General features: G+C 51.8%; 3 protein-coding genes across 47 annotated transcripts in view; all 3 read left to right on the forward strand.

Annotated features, from left to right (window-relative positions):
- Positions 1-312: 312 nt before the first annotated feature.
- Positions 313-6469, forward strand: CXXC1 (CXXC finger protein 1). Of its 2 annotated transcripts, XM_047698159.1 has the most exons (15): positions 319-1017; positions 1854-1972; positions 2073-2173; positions 2462-2697; positions 2789-2965; positions 3375-3401; positions 3479-3724; positions 3895-4002; positions 4177-4361; positions 4656-4863; positions 4942-5052; positions 5181-5230; positions 5378-5474; positions 5795-5947; positions 6031-6469. In XM_047698159.1, the coding sequence occupies exons 1-15, from the start codon at positions 1015-1017 to the stop codon at positions 6175-6177; spliced, it is 1968 nt and encodes a 655-aa protein (XP_047554115.1). In that variant the 5' UTR covers positions 319-1014; the 3' UTR covers positions 6178-6469. The 2 variants fall into 2 exon arrangements, with proteins under 2 accessions (XP_047554116.1, XP_047554115.1); XM_047698160.1 differs by lacking the exon at positions 3375-3401 and having other exon boundaries at positions 313-1017.
- A 1046-nt stretch (positions 6470-7515) lies between these two features.
- On the forward strand, positions 7516-20842 carry MBD1 (methyl-CpG binding domain protein 1). 44 transcript variants are annotated; one of them, XR_007121806.1, is made up of 18 exons: positions 7523-7700; positions 9108-9242; positions 11608-11722; positions 11813-11979; positions 12067-12149; positions 12326-12366; positions 12739-12885; positions 12990-13118; positions 13296-13370; positions 13508-13627; positions 13711-13779; positions 14343-14510; positions 14864-15160; positions 15254-15391; positions 15734-15868; positions 15955-16016; positions 18931-19224; positions 20695-20842. XR_007121806.1 is itself a non-coding variant. In XM_047696678.1 (18 exons), the coding sequence occupies exons 2-17, from the start codon at positions 9133-9135 to the stop codon at positions 17223-17225; spliced, it is 1896 nt and encodes a 631-aa protein (XP_047552634.1). In that variant the 5' UTR covers positions 7524-7700; positions 9108-9132; the 3' UTR covers positions 17226-17257; positions 18931-19063. The 44 variants fall into 44 exon arrangements, 43 of the variants coding, with proteins under 43 accessions (XP_047552652.1, XP_047552656.1, XP_047552630.1 ...); XM_047696678.1 differs by lacking the exon at positions 20695-20842 and adding an exon at positions 17186-17257 and having other exon boundaries at positions 7524-7700; positions 18931-19063; XM_047696679.1 differs by lacking the exon at positions 20695-20842 and adding an exon at positions 17186-17257 and having other exon boundaries at positions 7524-7700; positions 18938-19037.
- CFAP53 (cilia and flagella associated protein 53) overlaps positions 15815-24030 on the forward strand; it is a 44588-nt gene continuing 36372 nt past the window's right edge. The window contains exons 1-3 of the mRNA XM_047696709.1: positions 15815-15868; positions 15955-16016; positions 21813-22147. Coding sequence (XP_047552665.1) covers positions 21839-22147 — 309 coding nt within the window. The 5' untranslated portion in view covers positions 15815-15868; positions 15955-16016; positions 21813-21838. The remainder of the gene's footprint in view (positions 15869-15954; positions 16017-21812; positions 22148-24030) is intronic.

Below are 24030 nucleotides of genomic sequence, written 5' to 3' on the forward strand. Positions count from 1 at the left end.
TTAAAATATGACAATTAACTTTATAGGAGAGAATTGAATATGTATGAAACCAGAGAACTGAAATGGACGTCACCAGGAACCCTGCAAATCCACATTCTGGCGGTGGCCGGGGGTTAGAGGAAGACTTGGTGAAGCCAGCTGTCTCGGATTTCGAAATCTGCTTTGGTTCGGCCCCTTCTCACCAGAGGCGGTCAGTTCACCACCGTTTATAGCCTTCCATGGTTGTTTCCATGAACCGTGCCGGGGATGGCTGAGGAACTGGGAGGAGGAATGAGGGCGGGAAAGAGTGGTGGACGGTGACTTCGGAGACATAACAGGGGGAAAGGTTTCCTTTGCAGCGCTAAAACATACAGTCGGCTGGCGCCCAATTAATACATGTGGAAGGAGAAAGTGACCGAATGGAAGAGTGAGTGTAACTTGATACAGGTAGTGTTTCGGGAGGAGCCACTCTTTCTTTGAACTTCTACGCAGTGCAAACCGCTGGCGTACGGAATCGATGGCCAAAATGGCGGCGCCATCCTGGAATCCGCGATTAGGACGCTGCCATGTATTGCCTGTGAACGTACGGACTCGGCCATCTTACGGAATCAGATTCCAAGATGACGACATCTAAGTGGAAGTCGCGCACAGGCGCGGCCATAGTTCCTGCAAGGTTGTGTCCGTACAAGCGGTCACCGTACGGACTTAGCCCACAAGGTGGCGGTGCCCTCGGAAAAGCAGCCGTATAGGTGCGGCCATGTTTCCTGCAAACTTACGGATTTGGCGGCCATACGGTCTCAGTAATCAAGATGGTGGCGCCTGAGAGACCGTAGAGGCTCTAGGCGGCGGATCTACTTGTTTGCTGCGGAGCCGACGCATTAGGCCTGCGCAATAAGGGTACGGTGCCCGGGAGGCGCGACCAAAGCGGAAGTAGTTTCGGGCGCCTTTACAACGGCCGCGGACGCCACCGAGAGGTCTGTACGGATTCGCGGATCGCTGGCGGGGATCGCTGAGGGGTGCGCCGAGAGCGGAGAGATGGTGAGTACGGGTCCGGGGAGGGGGTCGGCGGTAGAGGTCAGCGGGGTTGGTAGTGGTGTGGTCCGTGGGCAGACTCTTGGGGGTCTGTGGTGAACCGTAAGGAGACTGAGGGCAGTATGGTGGGGGCCTGTGGTGAGCCTTAACAGGGGTCTGTGGGTAGAATGTTGGGGGTCTGATGTTCTGAATTTTTTTTGATGTGTGACTCGTCTGGGAGTTTTGTGATGAGCCATTGAGGGGGTCCGTAATGGAAGTTTGGTGGTGATCCCTTTCGGTAGTTCCGCGGGGATCCGAATGGGAAATTGTTTGGGCAGAATGATACGGGGTTTGTGATGAGCGGTACTGGTTAGTATGTGGTGAGCCGCGACGAGTCAGTGTCAAAGGACCGGTGGGGAAAGGTGATGGGGGCGCGTTGTCTGTGGGGTTGATAACGGGGGAATCTGCGGGGAACCGTAATGGAAATACATGTTCCGTCTCCGGAATCTACACTGTGGTGTCTGTGAGAAGTGAGGGGGTCCTGTGAGGAGTCACGATGGGGGCAGCAGGAGATGAACGGTCGAGTGAACTAAGTTATAAGCGTGTGGATTGAGTGATAGAGTGTTAGCGGACTAAGTGATGGAAAGTCTGAGACAGAGTGGTGGGATTTGTCAGTGTGGTACTGGGGTGTCAGGGGTGAGTGGTGGGGGGCTTGTGATGGAAAGATTTATGAGGAGCTGTGATGGAAAGTCTATTGGCAGAATGTTGGGGTTTGTGGCGAGCCCTGATGGAGCTGTAACAAGGGATGAGGCACTATGATGGGGGTTCTCTAAGGAACCGTGATGGTGGGGGGGATCCCACAGGAGGGTGATGGTTCAGACCCGGAGCCTCCAGATGCTGGGGAGGACAGCAAGTCGGAGAATGGGGAGAATGCGCCCATCTACTGCATCTGCCGTAAACCAGACATCAACTGCTTCATGATGTGAGCCGGGGAGAGGCGGGCGGGGCTGACAGTTGCAAGGTGGGGTGAGGCTGATGGGTCCGGCCCCTCACATCTGCACCACTCACCCCATCCTCTGCAGCGGGTGTGACAACTGCAATGAGTGGTTCCATGGGGACTGCATCCGGATCACTGAGAAGATGGCCAAGGCCATCCGGGAGTGGTACTGTCGGGAGTGCCGAGGTGAGGGGGGGTGGCCTGGACAGGGCAGGCAGATCCATCTGCCTCGAGGGAGGAGAAGCCATGAAGGGAGGGTGGATCATGGGGAGTGGTGGTGTGTGTCTGTGGGTGATTATTGGTTTGTGGTGAGCTGGAGTGGAGACCACTGTGAGCCCAAATACAGGGTCCCACCAGATGGGGTCGCTCTGCTCTGGAGTAGGGGGACAGAGAAGGTGGGTGGGATAGAAAAAAAGAGGAAGGAGTTCTGGGATCATCCAAATTTCTCAGTGTCCACCCACCTTGGCCCCACAGAGAAAGACCCCAAGCTGGAAATCCGTTATCGGCACAAGAAGTCACGGGAGCGGGACAGCAATGAGCGAGACGGCAGTGAGCCCCGGGATGAGGGTGGAGGGCGCAAGAGGCCTGCCCCGGATCCAGACCTGCAGCGTCGGGCGGGGTCAGGGACAGGGGTTGGGGCGATGCTTGCTCGGGGCTCTGCTTCGCCCCACAAATCCTCTCCACAGCCCTTGGTGGCCACACCCAGCCAGGTGAGTGGCTGCCATGGTTGGGGTGGGTAAGGGGATCCCATTTCAGGCCCAACTTGAGTTCCTGATTTTTGTTCTGGGCCCCTCTCCTCAGCATCACCAGCAGCAGCAGCAGATCAAACGGTCAGCCCGCATGTGTGGCGAGTGCGAGGCCTGCCGGCGCACTGAGGACTGTGGCCACTGCGACTTCTGTCGGGACATGAAGAAGTTTGGGGGCCCCAACAAGATCCGGCAGAAGTGCCGGCTGCGTCAGTGCCAGCTGCGGGCCCGGGTGAGCATGGGTAGAGCTGGGCAGGGCCAGGTGGGGGTGTCAGTATGTCCAGGAAGGGCTCACTCAGGCCAGGAGGGGTGGGCCAGGTGAGGTGGGGCCTGATTGCCTGCAGACAGGTGGGAAGGAGCCTGTCCAGATGAATGGGGCACGATCAGGTGTGCGGGGCTAGCAGGGGTGCCTCAAACCCTAGGTGGGCAGTGTAGAGCCAGATGTTTCAAGGTGGCCAGGAATGTCGGGGCCGGTGGGATGGGACTGAGCATGTCCTGGTGCTGAGAAGTGAGGGTAGTGGGTATGTCTGGGGAGGCAAAGCGGGGCCAGTTCGTGGGGCTAGGCTCTTGTAGGAGGGGTTAGGGCAGGGCCACCCTCCATCCACCTGGGGCTGACCTGGGCCTTCCTCCTGCCGGCACAGGAATCGTACAAGTACTTCCCTTCCTCGGTGAGTCCAGCCCCCCAGGGCGGGGCGGGGCATGCGGGCAGGGCGGTCAGGGCCAGTCCTGAGATTCTGCCCTGCAGCTCTCGCCAGTGACGCCCTCAGAGTCCCTGCCGAGGCCTCGCAGGCCACTGCCCACCCAGCAGCAGCCACAGCCATCACAGAAGCTGGGGCGCATCCGTGAGGACGAGGGGGCAGTGGCATCATCAGCAGTCAAGGAGCCACCTGAGGCTACGGCCACACCTGAGCCACTCTCAGATGAGGACCTGCCGCTGGACCCTGACCTCTACCAGGACTTCTGTGCGGGGGCCTTTGATGACCATGGCCTGGTGAGCAGCCAGAGCGTCCCACAGTGGAAGGGTAGAAGTTACAGAAGCTGAGTTTCCATGATAAGGAGAGATGGAAGATGAGGCAGAGTATTGAAGGCTGATGTGGGAACTGACTCGTGGTGGGGCAGTCACGAGTGGGGCAGGTGGGGCAGTGTCTGTCTCACTTGCAGCCCTGGATGAGTGACACAGAGGAGTCTCCATTCCTGGACCCTGCGCTGCGGAAGAGGGCAGTTAAAGTGAAGCATGTAAAGCGTCGGGAGAAGAAATCCGAGAAGAAGGTGATGGAGAGGGTGAAACGGTTGTGGGAAGGCAGTGGGCAGGGAGAGGAGGGAAAGGCAAAGGTCAGGAGCTGGATGGGACAAGAGCCAGAAGGGGGTGGGATACGGGGAGACAGGGGTCTCGGGCTGACTTTAACTCTGCCCTAACCTGACCCAACCTGCTTCGTCCCACAGAAGGAAGAGAGATACAAGCGGCATCGGCAGAAACAGAAGCACAAGGACAAATGGAAACACCCAGAGCGTGCCGATGCCAAGGACCCTGCATCACTACCACAGTGCCTGGGACCTGGCTGTGTGCGCCCTGCCCAGCCTGGCTCCAAGTATTGCTCCGATGACTGTGGCATGAAGCTGGCAGCCAAGTGAGTCATTCCTGAAAGGTTTAAGGGAATCAGGGAATACGGGGTAGGGTGTGGCCAGAGCTCTCTGTACGTCTTCTCATCAGTCATCTGCCCACTCTTCAGTCCACAAAGCACCATCTATCCATCCCTCATCCATCTACCATTCAAGTGCTCATCTGCTCATTTATCTACCATTCACTCAGTTATCCTTTTCGCCATTTGGTCGGCCATCCACTCTGCCAGTCGTGGATTACCCCACTTTTTCTGTTGTCTGCCACCTTTCCTGCCTGCACCTAACCCACTGCCTCCCTGCAGCCGCATCTATGAGATCCTCCCCCAGCGCATCCAGCAGTGGCAGCAGAGTCCCTGTATTGCTGAGGAGCACGGGAAGAAGCTGCTCGAACGTATTCGCCGTGAGCAGCAGAGCGCCCGCACCCGCCTTCAGGAAATGGAACGCCGATTCCATGAGCTCGAGGCCATCATTCTTCGTGCCAAGCAGCAGGCTGTCCGTGAGGATGAGGAGGTGAGCAAGCAAGGCCCAGCGGCACGGGGCCCCGTGCCTGGTCCTGCCGGGCCTCATCGTTTCTTCTACTCCACACAGAGCAATGAGGGTGACAGTGATGACACAGACCTGCAGATCTTCTGCGTGTCCTGCGGGCACCCTATCAACCCACGTGTTGCCTTGCGCCACATGGAGCGCTGCTACGCCAAGGTCAGGGTGTCACCCTGAGGGGGAGTATCAGTGGGTCCATGGGGGAACAGATGTGTTGACTGGGGGTTGTCTCAGGCGGGCATGCAGCACACATCCACAGTTCCCTCCATTTGTGCTCATCCCTCCAGTATGAGAGCCAGACGTCCTTTGGGTCCATGTACCCCACACGCATTGAGGGGTGAGTGTGGGTGCTCCGTGCAGTTAGACCAGGGAGGTTAAGGCTGGGGTTGGAAGTGGCATGTTGGGGCAGGATATGGGCATGGACAAGAATAGATGGGTGTCCCTTCTCTCCCTTCACTGCCTTGTCTCTACTGTAAACCCCCAGAGCTACACGACTCTTCTGTGATGTCTACAATCCTCAGAGCAAGACCTATTGTAAGCGGCTCCAGGTGCTGTGCCCTGAGCACTCACGGGACCCCAAAGTAAGTTTTGCCCTCAACTCCCCCCATTCTGTCCTTTCTTCCTCCTCACTGCCCACATTCATCTCTTGCTGCTTCTTTTGCCCTCCTTCCTTCCCTTTTTCCTACTTGACTGCTTCCATAAGTCTCACTTTGCGGGCCTTATCACTCTTCATTCCTTTCCTTTCTCCTGTCTCATTATCTCCTGTTCCTCTCCTTTTCCATTCCTTTCTACTCTCTGAACTCTCTATTCCTTCCTTTCTATCTCTCTGACCACTCCCCATTCCTGTCCTCTTTTCTCCCTCACCATCCCCATTCATCCCTGACCCCCGCTCTCCTTGCAGGTGCCAGCAGATGAGGTATGTGGGTGCCCTCTTGTACGTGATGTCTTTGAGCTCACGGGTGACTTCTGCCGCCTGCCCAAACGCCAGTGTAACCGCCATTACTGCTGGGAGAAGTTGCGGCGTGCTGAAGTGGACCTGGAGCGTGTGCGCGTGGTAGGTTTTGATGCTGAATGTGGCTGGGATCAGGTGGGGCTTCTAGAGCTCCTTCTCATGGCTCTTTTCTGCTTCCCTGGCAGTGGTACAAGCTGGATGAGCTGTTTGAGCAGGAGCGAAATGTACGCACAGCCATGACTAACCGGGCAGGATTATTGGCCCTGATGCTGCACCAAACGATCCAACATGACCCGCTCACTACCGACCTGCGCTCCAGTGCTGACCGCTGAACCTCACACTGGCCCAGAAGTCCTCACACCTGCATTCCAGGCCGAGGAGCTGCCCTGAATCCCCCATTTGTCTGTTCTGCCATTCATATGTTTCTCCAGTGGTCCTTGAGTTTCTCCCTGTGCCCATCCACCATCTGACTACCCAGCTGCCATTACCAGAGTGTCTCAGAATCTTCTCCTGTCCTTGTCTGTCCCTCTGTCTCTCCATTCTCTGTGCCTGGGTGGGACTGTGGAGTCTGCTCACTCTTGGCTCCCCTGTCCTGGTTTTGTTAATAAAATTTTGAAGAATCAAGAAAGATTACTACTGAAGGTTTTCACATTTATCCAGCTGCAACCGCATTCCCAAACCCCATGGGTAGATGAGCTGTGGCAGACACCTGTATTCAAAAGGGGTTGCAGTATACAGCTTTAAGTATACAGTTGGCACCTACGCTGTGTTCTGCAGGAGCCCCCCCCCCCTTGGGCGGTGGGATATGCCTTGCCGAAGGAGAGCCCAGTGACCCACATTCTCAGCGTTTCATCTTGAAACAGTGGGTATAGAGTTGGCACTAATTCAGTATCGTGGTTGACTTCCCACCCCTGTGTCAGCATTGACATCCTCCGGACTAGAAATGTATTCGATGACAGACACAAGGTCTCGTTCTCCCTCAAACCCCTCTTTTGCGACACGCGTGTAACAGAAGTCCGGGAACCCCGTCCCGCCCTGTCGTCGGGGCTACTGATCTCCCACAGCACAGCCTTTCCAGGACGGGCCCCGCCGGTCTCCATTGCACGGACCTTCTGTTTACCTGCGGCGCGGCACCGCCCCCTTCTCCAGTTCCCGTGGAAGGCACTGGGGTTAGCGTGCGGCCGGACTAGTCTCCGCGCGCTCCTGCGGAGCGCTCTCCGGAGAGAGCGGGACGCAATAGTCCTGGGGGAGATGTTCGGAAAACCGCACGGCACAGGCGCGACGTAGACGAGAGGTGGGAGAGGACCCCTCCGACACAACCTTAGCCTTGGGTACCCCTCCCTCCCGGTAACCGCTGGTGAAGACCGCCTGGAGAACAGAGTGGGGCCAACCCCAACCCTCCACGCCCCCTTAGGTTGGGAGAGCGCAGGCGCAAACCAGGTGGGCGGAGCGGGGAGAACGCCGGTTGGGGAAGACAGGGGCTCCGGCGCTGCAAGTCTCCAATTGGGGTGCAAGCCGTACTTGGACGTCAGGGTGCAGGCGCAGTAGGTCCCGGGCAAGAGGCGCGCGCCGCTGTGGGACCGAGCACGCAGGCGCGGGGGGTCCTCCCTACTAAGGGCAAACGCCGGAGGGGCATTAGAGCGCAGGCGTCTTGCCGGGGGCGGGGCCCTAGAGGGGGCCAGCGGGTTTCCGGTTCCGGGAGCAACGAACGGCCGCGGCAGCGACAGCTACCGCTTCAGAGGAAGCGTCTGCGGAGGAGGAAGAAGAGCAGGGCAAGGCGGGAGTCACAGGCGGGACCCTCGCCATGGGTCCGCGGACCTAGAGCGGCGGAAGCTACCGGCCTGGTGCCGAGCTGGTGAGACAGTTGTGGGGGTGGAAATGGAGAGCGCTCAGGCGTAGGATGGGGAAGAATTGAGGCTCAGAACCCTGACGGAGAGGAATGAAGGGCCCTCAGGCCGATGAGTGGGAGGAATGGCGGCGTCGGAATACTGAAGGGGAGGAATGGGAAGGTTTTGCCTGAGGACGGGGAGTATTGGGGCTCAGAGCGCTGACAGGTGGACGTGTTGGGAGTCTGGACGAGGACGGAGAGGGTTGGGGAAGGATCCGAACCCCGAGGGGAGACCTTGGTGTCTCTCAGGTTAAGGAGAGAAATGAGGGTTCAGAACGCTGAGAGGGAGAAATGAAGAGGGGTCTCAGGTTGATGACGGGAAGAAATGGAGCCTTTGGGAGGCAGAAAAGGAGCGGCGGGGACTCCTATGGAGAAGAGAAGGAATAGGGGTTCCGAATGCTGAGTTAGGGATGGCATGATCTTGGGACAAAAACGGGGAGGATTGAGGGGTGGGTTCAGAATGTTAGGGGGGAAAGCAGGTATCTCAGGGTGATGAGGGGAATGGAGAATAAGAGACTGAAGAGAAGGAATGAAGAAACTTTGTAGCTGAAGATGAGAGGAATAAGGTTTGGGGACTGATATTGGTGAAGACTTGTGTCTCAGAGCACTGACAGGGAAAACAAGGGAGGAGGAGGCTTTCAGGCTGAGGAACAGGAGTGAGGGGCTGTTGAGGGTAAAGAGATGGAGAAGCTGGGGGCTCTCTGGCAAGGACACGGAGGAAACTGAGGCAGTAGCACTGAGGTAGCATGATAGGAGGACATCAGAAAGGGAAGGAGTGGGAGGGTTAAAAGACTGAAAGAGGAATTGAGGACTCCTGGGTCAATGATGAAAGTGAATGGGAGGTCAGAACACTGAGGTAGATAGAGTACTGGGACCTTGGTCTGAGGATGAGCAGAATGGGGGCCTCTTGGGCTGATGATGGGAGGAATAGGGCCTCTCAGTTCGGGGAATGGGGTGTACGGAGGTTTCAGGGTGACAAAGGGGAGGCGTAGAGACCAGTAGGTTAAAGACCGTGTCTCCTGGGAAGAAAGAGGTTCTTAGGCTGGCAGAGGGGAGAAGTGATGGGTTCTCAGGCTGAGGATAGGGAGGAAGTGGGAATCAGGACATTGAGTAAGGAATGGGGATCTTTGGGTTGAAGATTGGGACCCTTAAGTTGAAGATTGGGCTTCCAGGTCAGGAAGGGGGAGGAATGACAGGCTTCTGGGCTCAGGACAGGGAAGAATGAGTTGGGAAAGGAGATTTTCTCTTGTATTGGCCAGTTGGCTGTGGGAGGTACCAGGTCTCGGACAAGCAAACTAGCAGTTTGGGGGACTAGGGTACAAGACGTCCTCTCCTAGTACCTCAGTTTTCATCATTGCTCCCTCCATGTTGCAGGCCGCTGCTCCTTCCCGTGGCTTCCATGGCTGAGGACTGGCTGGAGTGCCCAGCCTTGGGCCCTGGCTGGAAACGCCGTGAGGTCTTTCGAAAGTCAGGTGCCACCTGTGGACGCTCAGACACCTATTACCAGAGGTACTGGGTGGGTTGTGGACAGGGTCCTGGGTAAGGCTGAGTCTGGTTGAGCAGGGTGAAATCAGGGGTGTGTTTAATTTTGTGGGTGGATTAAAATTATGCATATATAGTCCATTCTTATTACTTGTGTATTTCATATTTGCTAATTTGTTTGCTTGCTAGAATTTGTATTCTTAAAGTTGATATTTCTTGTACTTTCATGGTCTTTCATAGACATGCATAGAACAGCAAAAAATTTAAGTTGCCTGATACACGCATTCCCAGCTGAGGTTGAATGTGACTTTCTTATTTCAGTTCTTTTACTGTAGTCATGTGTCCTTTTCATGGTCTACTTAGTGCCATGTTTTTCACATTTTTGTACTTTTTATTGGTGATTTTAGTATTTAGAATGGCCCTCAGCATAGTGCTGAAGTTGCTATCTAGTATTCTAAGTGTAAGAAGTCTGATGGGCTACAAGGAGAAAAACGTGATGTGCTGCAAGGAGAAAATACACATTAAATAAATTTCAGGTGTGAGTTGTAGAGCTGTTCGGAGTGAGTGCAATGTCAGTGAATCAAAAATGTGGTACATCTAGAAAAAGAGAAGGAAATTTTCCAATTTGTCCAACTTCAATTTCTGGAAAATGCTAAAGTAACACTGAACCTAAGGAAAAGGTGGGAAAAGGGCTAAGTAAAATAAAGCGTAGTGGGCATCGTGAGAGGCTGAACGCCAAGGACGTTGATGGTTGTGTTACCTCTGTTTAGGAAAATGTTGAATCTATCTTAGTGCTGACTGGTTTATGTGTTTCAGAAGGTGATACATTATAAAAAATGTTAAATTTGCATACAAGGTAGGTCTGCAGATCAAGAGTTTGGAGAGGAATTTTTAAAATACCCGTTAAGTGTTACATGGGAAATGTGTCACGTAGAACACCAGGTTTTCAATACTGACAAGGCTGGCTTGTTTTACAAGGGCCTTGGTAAAAGTACCTACATAACAATACTCCAAAGCTCCTGGCTTTAAATCATTCAAAGGCCATACATAAAACGAGGTTACACATTGATCATCTGAGGCTCACAGGAAGCTAACCTGTAGTTTCCCTAGGACCAGAGGTTCTATGTTCACTAATTCAGTGTTTAATGTGACTTTATACAACATACCACGAATGATAATCGGCCCTTAATACATGAATATACGTGTTTGTGTGCTATTTGCATTTAAGGATCTAAGGTGTTTCAGGATCTATTAGTGATGCAGTTACTGAATTTACTCTTCCTGAACTTCCTGAAGTTCACTTTTTGTGAACTTTTTTGGTATCTAAGTTGCTGTTTTTCTGGAGGAATATAGTAAAATCATAAATATAATTGTTTGTTCGTACTTATTTGTATGTTTATCCACACATAACGCATCTGAAACTGTCACAATTTATATTTTTAAGTGTTGTTATCAAGAACCGTAAAAGACTAGAGGTTTTGTCCTAATTAGGGCAAGATAACAAGTATGTCACAATTTTGTGGATGCTGGTGTAGGATATACAACACTCCTGGGTCAGAGATGAAAGATAGTTTATTACTCACAGTAACAGCAGTATTCAGAATGTCTTTATTTTCCTGTCAGTTCCCCAAATGTCAGTTCCCACATCATGACCTGAAGAGGGCTATCTAGCATCTGCCCATGCATTGGGTTGGGTAGGAAAGTAACTACTTGAGCTTCAGGAATCTAGTCTTTTATGTTAGGATAGTAAGGATGCCTTCCCTCTGCTCTGGAAGGAGAACTTATCTCTTATCTTCCAAGGCTGTTTGCTGTACAAACATCCTTGAAGAGATAGTTCATAACAAAGGACTATCAGTGCCTCTCTTGCAAGACATGCAAAAATGCTGGAGATTCGTGGAGTATTCTCTTTCAGTATTGCTTATTCCTACTTTGTTTCGTATGTAGTTGCGTTTGTATGTTTATGCATGCATTTGCATATATATTTATGTGCTTGTTTATTTATTTGTATGTTTTTAAGCAGGTGTTTATCTTTTTTGTTTTTTTTACATATTTATTATGTAATATTAACATACTTACACATTACTTAACAGATTGGGATTGGTATTTTTGACTGTATAGACTAAGTAGTAACATATGACATAAATACACACGTATCTGCGTTTATATTATTTGCTTATATACGCATATGTGCGGCTGTTTGTACACATCTTATATTTCTGCTCTGCAGGCTTAGTTCGGGTTTGACCTGGTCAGGGTTTACATGCCAATCCCAAGTTACCTCCTGTGTCCCCTGCTAGCCTTACAGGCCTGTTCACCAGCCCAGTAGGAGGGTGGTGTGGGTGGAGTGGCCATGGCTTCACCCAGGTACCAACCCATCCTGGCCCATCCTTAGCCCCACAGGAGACAGGATCCGAAGCAAAGTTGAGCTGACCCGATACCTGGGCCCTGCGTGCGACCTCACCCTCTTCGACTTCAAACAAGGCATTCTGTGTTATCCAGCCCCCAAGGTACTATACAGTGTGGGGTACCCAGCAGGGATGACTGAGCCACCTAACACCCACCCACTGATCTCTTCCTTCTTTTCCTCTCATCTGCAGCCCCAGTCCTTACCTGTCCCTAGCAGGAAGCGGAAGAAACCTTCACGGCCAGCCAAGACTCGGAAACGTCAGGTTGGACCCCAGAAGGGTGAGGTCAGGAAGGAGGCCCCAGGGGATGAGACCAAGGCTGATGCTGACACAGCCCCAGCTTCACTGCCTGCTCCTGGGTGAGTGTTGACCTAAAGTGAGCCAAGAGGGTGAGGGTTGCGGTTGAGGGTGCACTTAGAGCCCCACAACCATGTTTCCCATCCCAGGTGCTGTGAGAACTGTGGAATCAGCTTCTCAGGGGATGGTACCCGAAGACAGCGGCTCAAGACATTATGCAAGGACTGCAGAGGTGAGTGGCCCCTAGGCTCTGGGACACAGAAGTGCAGCAGGTCTGATGTCAGGTTAGGACACCACTGTCAGGCTAGAGGTTGAATGGTGGATGTCAGGGGAGCGGCATGAGGGTAGATATCTGCGTGAGGGTAGATATCTGATGCTTCTTGTTCACTTCTCCTTTTCCCTCTGCAGCACAGAGAATTGCTTTCAACCGGGAGCAAAGGATGTTTAAGGTAAGCACGACCTGCCTCCTCCTCACAATTGTGTGGTGGGAGCAGGATGTGATGGGGGCTTGTGGAAGGTCTGAAGGAATGGTGATGGATTCTGTGTGTCAGAGTCATTTTGTAGGGAGCTAGCTACCACCAACAGACAGTAATGGGTCGTTGGGGTATCAGCAGTTTCAGCAATGAAGTTAACAGGGCACTGGTAGACCTTGGGGATAGCCTCTGATGGCCGCTAATCAGTAGTTGTCAGGTACAGAGATGAGGCAAGTGGTAGGCTACTAGACGTGGCAGAGGGGGCTAATAATAAGAGACATGTAAGGGGCAGTGCCCCTGGAGCTACTCTGTTTGGGCCTGTGACCTCGCCCCGCCCATTCCTGGCAGCGTGTGGGCTGCGGGGAGTGCGCAGCCTGCCGGGTAACCGAGGACTGCGGGGCCTGCTCCACATGCCTTCTGCAGTTGCCCCATGATGTGGCCTCGGGGCTGTTCTGCAAATGTGAGCGGAGACGGTGCCTCCGGATTGTGGAAAGGGTGAGCTGGGCAGGTGGGGTGGGCCAAAGGCTTACCCTAGCCCCTGGCTCTCATAGCTCTGGCCCCATGCATCATGCTTGTGCTCCCTCCCATCCCCCCAACAGAGCCGAGGGTGTGGAGTGTGCAGGGGCTGTCAGACCCGCGAGGACTGTGGCCGTTGTCGAGTTTGCCTTCGCCCTCCCCGCCCTGGTCTCAGGCGCCAATGGAGGTGTGTCCAGCGGCGCTGCTTACGGGTGAGTTAGGCTGGAGGGGCCAGCGCTGTTGGGGCCAGGGCTGGGGCAGAACTCATCTGCTGTTAAAGTTGCTGCTGCTGCTGCTGCTTCCTCCCAGTCTTGCCCACCTCATGTCTTCTTTTCTCCCTCACCCCATGCTCAACTCCCTGGTCCCACCTACTTGCCCCTATCTGCCAGCACCTTGCCCACCGTCTCCGTCGCCACCATCAGCGATGTCAACGACGCCCTCCCCTAGCTGTGGCTCCCCCTGCTGTGAGTGCTGCACCCCACACTCTGCCTGCCTGTCCCATGCATGCTTTCTGCACTTCTCTTGGGGGTGGGCATGAGGGTTGGGATCCTGTATCTGCCTGTGCCATCAAGCCTAAACTACTCTTCTGGCTTTCTGCCAGGGTAAACGTAGCCGCCGCAGAGGAGGCTGTGACTCCAAGATGGCTGCCCGGCGGCGCCCCCCCCGGACCCAGCCACTGCCTCCAGTTCCCCCATCACAGCCTCCAGCGTCTCCAGAGCTGGTGAGGCCCTGGTGGGCCGGGGGAAGGAACAACCCTAATCTTATCCAGTACCTGCCCTGACCCCAGCCCGTTTGCCTCTGCAGCACCCCAGAGCCCTGGCCCCCTCGCCACCTGCCGAATTCATCTATTACTGTGTAGACGAGGACGAGCTAGTGAGTGGCCCCACCCTACTTGGACAAACCTAGACCCTCCTAGGGTACTTGGTTAAGCCCAAAGAAGCAGCTGCTGCAATGGGCCTAATAGGGAAACAGCAAGACACAGTAATGGGTACTAATATGGGGTGAGCAGACAATGGGGGAGGGACCAACATGGGATCAACAGGTGCAGCAGCAGTAGCTAATGTCAGGCAAACCCGTGCTCTGGTGGGGCTAATAGAGGAAAATTCGGCATAGTGAAGGGAGTTCACATAGGTTGAGCAGATTCAGCAGGTGCAGTGGAGGGTCACAGTGGAGGCTCAGCAAAATTCTGCTTGAGGTGGGGGCCGAAGTCCTTGGTAGCCACTGGTCTAGCAGATGATGCAATGGATAGGCGTTGGGGCAGCCACAATTCTGATGGTATTGGGCACTGCTCACTACAGGGATGTGCCTGGTGTTGGACTACCAGGTGCCGAGGTGTGACAAGACCAGTGCACAGCTGGTTCCCTCTGATGAGGCTAGTAAAGGAGCAGCATTGGAATAGTGCCCGTAATAGCATCCTCTTCTTGCCTGTCCCCCAGCAGCCTTACACGAACCGTCGGCAGAACCGTAAGTGTGGGGCCTGTGCAGCTTGCCTGCGCCGGATGGACTGTGGTCGCTGTGACTTCTGCTGTGACAAGCCGAAATTTGGGGGCAGCAATCAGAAGCGCCAGAAGTGTCGTTGGCGCCAGTGCCTGCAGTTTGCCATGGTGGGTGGGGCAGGAAGGGTCAGGTGGGTGGGATACGTTGATCCAGGGCCCCCAGTGCCTGGGAGTAGTGGGAAAGGCCTGGTAGGTGGGTGGGACAGGCCAGATGGGCTGTGCATCTTCAGAGGAGTGGGCAGGGCAGTAGGTTCAGCCAAAGATTACCAAACATTGTGCTGGGGCAAATGAAGAATCTGAGTGGCACTGGCATTACTAACAAGAGACCAGCAGGCTCAATGGTGAGGTTCTCCTGTGTAAGCAGGTTCTGTGCTAGAACTAATTGGGATTAACAGGCACATTGATCAGGGCAGGGTGGTGGATATTGGAGTTGGTCACTGTGCCACCTTGTCTTTATTCAGAAGCGGCTGCTGCCTAGTGTCTGGGCAGGATCTGAGGATGGAGCAGGGCCGCCCCCACCGTACTCTCGTCGAAAGAGACCTGGCTCTACTCGACGGCCCCGTCTGGGCCAGATACTGAAGACCTTGACCACACCCACAGTCAGATCAGGCCGTGCCCAAACTCCAATGAAACAGGAAACGGGCAGTGGCTTTGTGCTACCCCCACCTGGCACTGACCTTGTGTTCTTACGGGAAGGTGCAAGCAGTCCTGTGCAGGTGCCTGGCCCTGCTACAGCTTCCACAGAAGCCCTCTTGCAGGTGAGGGTCCCATCTTACCCTGCCCTCCCCAGCCCTATCCAGCCTTGTGCCAGGAAGCTGGGACCAAGTCTGCCGCAATCCTCCTTCACACAGGAGGCCCAGTGCCCAGGCCTGAGTTGGGTTGTGGCCTTACCCCAGGTGAAGCAAGAGAAGGTGGATGCCCAGGAAGAATGGACACCGGGCACAGCCATCCTGACTTCTCCTGTATTGCTGTCTGGCTGCCCCAGCAAGGTGGGGGTCAGTGATGGGTGGTCTGTAAGCAGAATGATGGTGGTTTTTTTGAGCAGAGCAATAGATGTGCTGATCGCAGCCTCACCATAAAGTTTCCCTACCTGTCTGACACATGCCCCACCTTCCCCAGGCAACTAACTTTGCCTGCTTCGCTGTCCAGCTAACAGAAAAAAGGAATTCTCTGAGGAAGGGGAAAGGTTTGTAGGTTGAGAGATGAGTTTTCTGGGCTGAAGTGTGTTGGAAGTGAGATTTGTCAGCACACTGACAGGTTGGTTGGTAAGAGACTCTTGCCTTAGGCCAGCCTTGCCCTTCTGACTGATGCCTATTTCCCACCTCTCCCAGGCAGTAGATGCAGGCCTGCCACCTGTGAAGCAAGAGCCATTGGACCCTGAGGAGGACAAGGAGGAAGAGAGCAAGGATGACTCCGCCTCCGACTTGGCCCCAGAGGAGGAGGCAGGAGGGGCTGGCACACCCGTGGTCAGTGCTGGGGGACACTTAACCCTGCCTTGACCCTGCTTTAGCCCCATTGGCCATGATGACCCATGATATTAATTCTTCCCCAGATCACGGAGATTTTCAGCCTGGGTGGAACCCGCCTCCGGGACACAGCGGTCTGGTTGCCAAGGTGTGCCCCGCACAGTGAGGGATGGTATGGGGTTGGTGCTGGTCAGATTTGGGCCTAAATTTTAAAAGTAGAGTCGGTAATTTGGTGTGGTGCAGTGGGAGGTAAAGGCTCATATCACTGTAGTGATTATGATCAGTGAGGGGTTATGTGCAGGATGCTAGAGATTTCTCCTGAGGTTCAGGTCAGGGTTTTCCTTGGGTGTGTGTATGTTGGGGGTGGGTGTGGAGGGACAGGGGTCAGTGGAGGGTGAGGACTTAATGCCCTGCAATGAGATTTGAAAGAAAAATATAAAAGCCTGGTCCATATCTTCTTTAGGAAATCCAGAAGGGGTCAGGTTTAATATATAAATTTTTATTCAGAGAATCTTTATTTGGGGTCTTGAAGGCCTCTGGAGTTGACAGGTGGGCTGGACAGTGGTGGGTGGGCAGGTCTGGGCCCTGAGATAGCTCTGATCTGGGGCCACGTGCAACTGCTGAATCTCAGGCTGTCTTTCATCTCCTAGAACATCCTTTGTGGATGGAGTCGGGCTGTGTTTCTTGAGCCTTCCTGAGCCTGTTGAGGTTATTAATATAATTTTAGCTGCTCCAAAGAACTGTCCCTGCAGGCCTGGCAATAGGATGAAGGATAACTGCCCCTGAAGACAGGGCTGGCAGGAAGAGGACAAGGGAATGCTACCTCCTGCAGGATGTTCACAGGCTGTACCATACAGCCCCAGACAAAGGCAACATAAACTGTTAGCCTAGGCACCTGGATTCCTTTGTTCCCACAAACTAGCTTCTGCAGGCCAGAACCTCCTTCATCTGCCTTGGGCAGTTACAGAGGTACTGACTGAGTACCTGCTGGGTGCACTGCAGTGTGAGAGCTACAGTGGTGAATACAATGACCCTGGAAGGCTTATCCTTCAGGAGACACACGGATTCCTGCCTTCAGGAAACTTACCATCTAAGTGAGGACAGTTTCCCTATGTGTGAAATCAGTACATGTTAATGGAGAAGGTAATGATGTGTTATCTCGTTTGTAATGGAGTATTTTAAAAGTGAGAAGAGAGAGAAGGGATGATTATGGGGAAATGGGTGGTGTGCACAGAATACTAGGAGATGGTTTTGTAATGCTCCATTTTGCAAAGAGCGAACTTCATTCAACATACGGACCTGCTCCCTCTTCTCTAGGTCCAAGGACCTTAAAAAACCTGGAGCTAGAAAGCAGTAGACTGGAGGCTTCTGCAGACTGTAGGATTCAAGGTGATATTTACAGACTGGCTTTATGAGAGAACACTGATCTACTCAGAGGCTGGACCGTAGACCGAGGGGCTTATGTAGGATTCAGTAGGAACTGGAAAAACCTACCACCAAACCAGAGAAGCAGGCCTATTCAGTACAATGAGCTTAAAGAGGAAGTAAGCAGGAAAGGAAGAAAAAGAAAGTTGTTGCATTTGCTCCAACTGGTGCAAATCCCAGGAGCTTGACTGTGATAAGCTGTGGTGGGAGGTCTGGGGTGGAGAGGGGCTGTAAAAGCCGCCACAAAACAGCCTGTACGAGCCATCTTCGTGAATAATTTTTCAGTGGCTTCTGGATGAGACCTGGCAGTGTTTCTGAACATTTCCATTTCCTCAGAGAGACAGCATTGGAAAATCGTGATGTGAAAAAATGAGGAAAGGAACTATTTGGTTAGTTCCTCCTACTGACCTATTTAGTCCTCCAATCTTTTTAGGGAAACAATGATTTTTGCCCATTTTTGCATATGGGAAAACAGACTCAAAGAAATTAAATAACTTGTCCAGTGTCCGACAGACAGCTAGTATCAGTAAGCCTAGGGGGAAAAAAAAAAACAGGTTGTAAAAACCTTGTTCTTTAAGCCACCGAACTGTAAGTTGTAATCCTATATCCGATAATGTGTAATATTATAGTAACAGAAGTTTCCAGTGACCTTGAAAACAAGGTGGATTACCCTAAACACAACAAATTGTTTACACTGCTGCCTCTAGCGTGGTTTAGGGAGTGCTAAGGCTACGTGGATTTGGTCACCTTGTCACAGCACCCATGCATTCAAGAGACTGGGTTCTTCTGAGGCCTTGGGTGTTGCATAATATTCCTCAAACACTAATGGACATCCTTCTCCAGGGTTCACTGTCCATTTTGCTTGTTGCCCTCATTCTCCTCAGCCAAAGCAGTCTTCAGAAGTAAAGCTGCCAGGCTGGCTCATCTTTGCTTATAGCTTGCCTCCCCTGTCCCTTGATGACTTTTGTGCTTGGTTTGTCCTTGCTCCCTCTCTATGAGGGGTCCGAGTTCCTGCCTCAAGTCCTGCATAAGGGCCAGTCTTGACTCAGTCCTGCCTCACTTCCCAGTTCTTCATAAAGTGCCAAAAAGTTTAGACCTGTCCTTCATTACATAGCCAGCTTTATAGGGCTGTGACAGGGTGCATGCCTCCTTAAATTTTGTAGCCTTTGTATCTCCCCTGCCTTATTCTAGTCCCAGCCCTGCAGCTTTAGAAAATTCAGATGTAGATTAGACATTTCCCTGCTGTTAACCCTTTCTGCTACCCTCCTTTGCCCCTTCCTTTGCTTTACCTTCTTGAGCCAGAGACAAGACTGGCTAATTTTCTGCTATTGTTTTGTTCTTACCAGGACCCAGGCACCTAACCCTAGTATTGTAATATCTAAAATGAAATTTGATTGGCATTCAGACTTCTAAGAGTCTGATTACAGTGTGAGTCACACAATACAATCAGAAAAGCAGTACCACTAATGTAAATATTATATATATGTATATATATGTGTGTGTATGTATATATATATATATATTATATATATGTATATTTTAAGGGACTTAATAGGGATTTGAGCTTATACAGTAGTGGGAGCTGATTAAACAGTCTCTAAGGCTGTTGTCTTTGCATCTAATGCTGGAGCTTGAAGTCTGCAGGGCAGGCAATCGGGAAGGGAAGATGGATGTAAAGTGTGGGAGACGGAGGACACTTTGGCGTGCACGAGCAAGAGCTGGAACCGGCGAGGATGGCCTAGAACCCATGTCAGTGTCTCACCATCTCCAACTGCGATAATGTGGGTGTCCTGCAGAAGAAGCTGGTGCCCTTCATCACAGAGTTAAATACTCATCTGGCCCAGGAGTTAGAGAAGCAGAAGGAAGATCCAGGGGAAGTGGAGCAGCTGCAGGCCTGACTGCAGGCCTGACTGCTGCCCCACACCAACGAGGTGAGCCAGCAGATAAGTGACAACATGTGTGAACTGCAACAGTGCCTGGTGCGCCTGCACCAACCTTCCGAGTGTAAAAACAGTATGCTGCTGCTTCACTTCTGTCCTCCAGTTACCATGCAAACTGTCTCTTGTGGCCCATCCTAACCGGAAGCATACAGGGAAGGGAGTTCTGGGAAACGTAGCCTAGTCAAGGTGACACATTACAAAGCCACCCTGCCATGAATCAGCTCCCAAGGGTCTCACTGCTCACCTGAGGATAACTTGATAAAGCTGCGTTGCTGGAAATGCAAAGCTGAAGACCATGGATTTCATGGTGACCCCAGCAAGTACAGAAATACTGTCAAGCCTACCCAGAAAAAAACTGGCTGGTCTCGGCTATTTTTGTGTCATTCATTCAAGTAATGAGAACCTGGCCCATGGTAGGCACTGTACTTGATACTGGGATACAGGAATGAAAAAGATACAGTCCATGCAATTTTATTAAATAACATAAGTATGTATTACAAATGGTGAATGGATATCCAACTTTATCATGGAATTTAATGGTGAAAATAGAGAATTCAGGAAACTGTCGGGAGGAAAGCTCTTGCGTGAACCTTGGGGCACAATAGGAATTGGAAATAATATAAATAGTTTCTATCTCTGAGCTGTTCTATTTTAAAATTATTTTAAAATGATTTTGATTGTCCCGTTTACTGTTTTATATATTTAGTGTTTCTTTGGGGAGTGTCTTGATGGTGTAACAGTGTTGACTCTGAGAAAGTGGGATGGTGGGTGGCAAGATCAAGGTCAGGTTCTGTCGAAGGACCTTGGGCCAACCACTTCTCTAGGCCTTGGGGCTTGGCTGAAGGTGGAGGCTCACCGCTGGTCCCGGTCCCGCCCCTCCACCGTTTTAATAGGCCCCCGCCAGGGGGCGCCGGGGCCGCGGTCATCCCACCACTGCTCTGGGAAGACGCAGCCCCTCACCCCTGGCCAGGGCGGCCCGGGGGCGTGGCCTCCACCCCGGCCGAGACAGCAATCCTTGGCCAGGCTGGGAAGAAAGCCGATTCACTAGTGGTAGAAACGGGCAAAACCGACCGGAGTTAAGTTAACGGGATGCGCCCAGGGGAGGGTGCAGCAGGACGAGCTCTCGACCGACGCTGGGACGTTTGAGGACTGCGAAGTGTCACCAGGGGTCGGCTTCCCCGTTGCAGAACTCATTTCGACAGGATCCTACGGGCTGTACGACCTCTGGGGTGCCCGACGCGCTCTATTGTATCTCTACTGCCTTTCCCAAACCCAGCGCCTGATTGAGGTCCTTTTCATTGCCTCCCTTCTTTCCCAAGGGTGTGGTGTGAGGGGTGGTTCCACCCAGACCAATTGGTGGGCCACTCGCCTGTGGGACACGAAGATCAAGGAACAGACCCTCAGGACTCTGCCCAGGGAACCGAGGCGACCTCTAATTTCTTTCTTTTTTGTTTGTTTCAGGCTACGTAAACTCTTAGCAGTAAATGAAAATGAGTATTTTACCGAACTGCAATTGAAAGAAGAAGCATTATAGGAGAAAAAAAAAAAAGACAAAATGAGAATTATTAAAAGAGATTATAAAAAGAAAAAAGAGACATTATTTTGTGGCTGAAAAGCTGAACCAGCATTTCAGGAAATGGAATCCAAATCTAGAAACGTACCACATACAAAATCCGAAGTGGGTGGATTACAAATGATTAAGGAACGCTAATTTACAGTAAATTGCGGCCTTACGACGGTATACACAGTAGTTGTACTTTGGTTATTGTTAGATGTCAGTGACTGACTAGGTTCTGATTTTTTTCTGTGGTCCAGTGTTCTGTGCTGCTCGCTGCACTTGAGAAGGAGAGTACCAAAGCGTCATTCTTAAATGGCTTTTAGTTACTACCACCCTGCTCTTGACCAGAAGTACAGCCCTGGCTCCACCTGTGCCTAAGGCTCTTTCTAGGTTCCTGAGGCTGTGTTGCCTGTTCCCCCTCCTCAGATACGGATTCTTAGGGCCTCATTACCTGCGCTTCCCATCCATGCCCTGACCCTGGTTTACTGTGAATGGTACCTCAGACTCTTGGTCTTTATTTTGCCCAGCGAGGTCATGCCATTGCCCTCTTAGCTCATCTGATTTGTCCCACATCCTGGGGTGCCCCAAGTCAGCTCTGGTTTCTGCCCAGTGCAATAGGAAGATCTTATTACTAACAAATTTATCATTACTGGTTTGGATGGGCTGACAAGACAGGCTCTCTAGGCCTTGTCTTAGCTGGAAGATGAGAATACCTGCTGTTCCATCAACGCTCTAAGATAGTTGTGAGGCCCAAAAGTTTTATGTGTGAAAATACCTTGCAAATTACCGTAAAGAACTACACAAGTGTAGGGTGGTTGTCCTGTGATGATTATATATTATCATCAAGATTTACCTAGAGATGCCCACAAAATTTAACCTTCCCACAGAATATCCACTAACTTTCCTCATGCTTTTAGGCTGATTACAGGATATAAATAGCAAAGTCAATTGGTATGCACTTAGATCTTCGCCTTCACTTCAGGTTAAGGAGGCTTATTTCTGCTATTCTGATGAACCCTAGAGGAAGGGAGCGAGGTCGCTGGAGGCATGGCGAAGGGCGGGGTGAGGACTGCGCAGACTCAGCTCCTCGGCTCCGGGAGGAAGTTGGGAGCACCGGCGTCTATGGTCACCATGGTGATGGGACCGACTTCGGCCCCTCCCACCTGCCCCTCACCCTGCTGGGCGCACCATGGCAACCAGACCTCTGCACTGCGGAAGCGGGTCCCGCAGGTCTTCGCCGTTGGGATACCGCGGGGGACGCCGCCCCCCATCCCGAGGGACTCGAAAATGTACAGCCAGCGATTTGGCATCGTACCGCGGGAGGTTAAGGGCCCCACTCCCAAAGTGGTGATCGTGGTAAGCGCGGGATGTGTGTGCGGGACCCTACTGCTGTCTGCATCTCCCAGCACTCCGGGCCTAGCCGAGCCCAACCTGGCCCAGCGGTGGCTCTCTCAAGGGGAGTAGGTGCCTTGTGCAGTGGGTTGAATTTTGAAAGAAGGAAAGATAAGGCCATTCACTTAGATCCTGTATTCTGTTCCTCGACCCCCCCACCTTCCACTCCCCCCCACTCCCACCTCGCACCAGTTATATTTAGATTCTCTATCTGTAGAATCACCACTTGGGATACTGAGAGTTTTCAGTCTCCCAAGACTCCCAAAGAAGTCTGTCCCCTTGTGATGTGGCATGGCTGTCACAAAAAGGGTGCTGGGCCTGGGCAGCGCAGGGCAGCGCAGGATATCGGGTCTGGGCTGCTGGTGATTCAGCTGTATGATCTTGGGCTGGTCCTGCATTCCAGGGAAAACATATGAGGAAGGAGGATTGGCCTGTGAGGGGTTGTGAGCAGTTATACTGCCCTTCCTGTGCCAACTCAGCTGTAACAGAAGTGTCCCTGCAGGCCTGGCAATAGGGTGGTTGGTTGCCTCTAAGGCTGGGGTGGTGGTAGGAGGCCAGGAGAACGCTGTGTGCTGCAGAATTTGTGATGGGTCTTGCTCAGAACCCTAGACACTTGGTTTATGCACCTAGATACCTTTGTTCCTACAAGCTAGTTTCTATAGGCTAGAAAGCCTTCCTGTGTAATTAGACAATTATAGAGATATTATTTGAGCCCCTGCTGTGTTCACAGCACTTCGGGAGATATGGGGGTAAAAACTGACTCTGAGAGGTTTATTTTCCATTAAAAGTCTGATCCCTGCCTTCCTGTTGCTTATTCTCTAATTGCAGAAATAGTTTGTTCATGCATAAAACCATTAAAGGCTAACATGGTAGATAATCATGTGCTATACTGTCTGTGATGGTATTTTATGGCAGAAATACCAGCAATAATGAAGGATGCGGTTTTATTATGCACCACAGTACACATAGCAATTCTCAGTCCACTTACAGACCAGCTCCCTCTTTTCTGGGTCCAAGGACTGTAGATTCTGGGTCTGAAAATCCAGATTGGATTTGATTGGAGGCCTCTACAGACTGTAGAGTTCAGGGTTTCATGAGGGACAGAAACTGATCTACTTTGGGTTCCGTATCCCAACACAGAGCTCAGGGACTGGGCTATTGTGCCATTGCTTGTGTTGGGAACCAATAAAGAACATGAAAAAAAAAAATTCCCACCGAACCAGAGAAGCAGGCCAATTGAATACTTTGAGCTTATAGAAGAATAAAGAGGAAAAGGGAAAAGTCAGTGTTGTGTATCTCAGAAATCAGAGTGTGATAAGAAGTTTGGATGTTAGAGATCACACTTGCGGTGGGGGAAGAATTAAAGCCACCAGGGATGAGACTTGAAGCTAAAGCATTTCTCCAGGAGAAAGCAATAAATGATGTAACGTCTGAAGTAAAGGAACAGTTACATGGTGAGTGCTGCTTGGGGACCCAGTTATTTAATTCTTAAAATAGTTTTTTTAGGAGCACATTTATTTTGCTCATTTTGACAGGTAAGAAAACTGAGATTCAAAGAGATTAAGTACCTTGTTTAAAATCACATAGTCGTAATGGGTAGAGGCCAGAATCAAACCTAGACCGTAAAACATTGTTCTTTAAGACGTATAAACTGTAAACTCGATCATTAGAAACTGTAATTTAACATGTTACAGTGACAGACCCTTCAGTGACCTTGGAAACACAAGGTAGTGATTAAATCCCATGTTTTCCTGCCTTTAGCATGGTTTAGAGTTGCAGTGTCCAATATGGTAGCCACTAGCCATACATGGCTTTTGAGCACTTAAAATGTGCCTAGAGTCACATGT

This window comes from Lutra lutra, chromosome 12 (assembly GCF_902655055.1).
Source record: "Lutra lutra chromosome 12, mLutLut1.2, whole genome shotgun sequence".
In the NCBI taxonomy this organism is placed as follows: domain Eukaryota; kingdom Metazoa; phylum Chordata; class Mammalia; order Carnivora; family Mustelidae; genus Lutra; species Lutra lutra.

What these genes read in the sequence shown, in the direction of transcription:
- MBD1 (XM_047696663.1), top strand. Translation starts at nt 9,133, where the DNA reads ATGGCTGAGGACTGGCTGGAGTGCCCAGCCTTGGGCCCTGGCTGGAAA. An exon ending in GCTTCACTGCCTGCTCCTGG is followed by an intron (nt 11,980 to 12,066) that starts GTGAGTGTTGAC and finishes TTCCCATCCCAG; the next exon opens with GTGCTGTGAGAACTGTGGAA. An exon ending in GGGAGCAAAGGATGTTTAAG is followed by an intron (nt 12,367 to 12,738) that starts GTAAGCACGACC and finishes CATTCCTGGCAG; the next exon opens with CGTGTGGGCTGCGGGGAGTG.
- CXXC1 (XM_047698159.1), top strand. An exon ending in TGGTGGCCACACCCAGCCAG is followed by an intron (nt 2,698 to 2,788) that starts GTGAGTGGCTGC and finishes CCCTCTCCTCAG; the next exon opens with CATCACCAGCAGCAGCAGCA. An exon ending in AGTGCCAGCTGCGGGCCCGG is followed by an intron (nt 2,966 to 3,374) that starts GTGAGCATGGGT and finishes CTGCCGGCACAG; the next exon opens with GAATCGTACAAGTACTTCCC.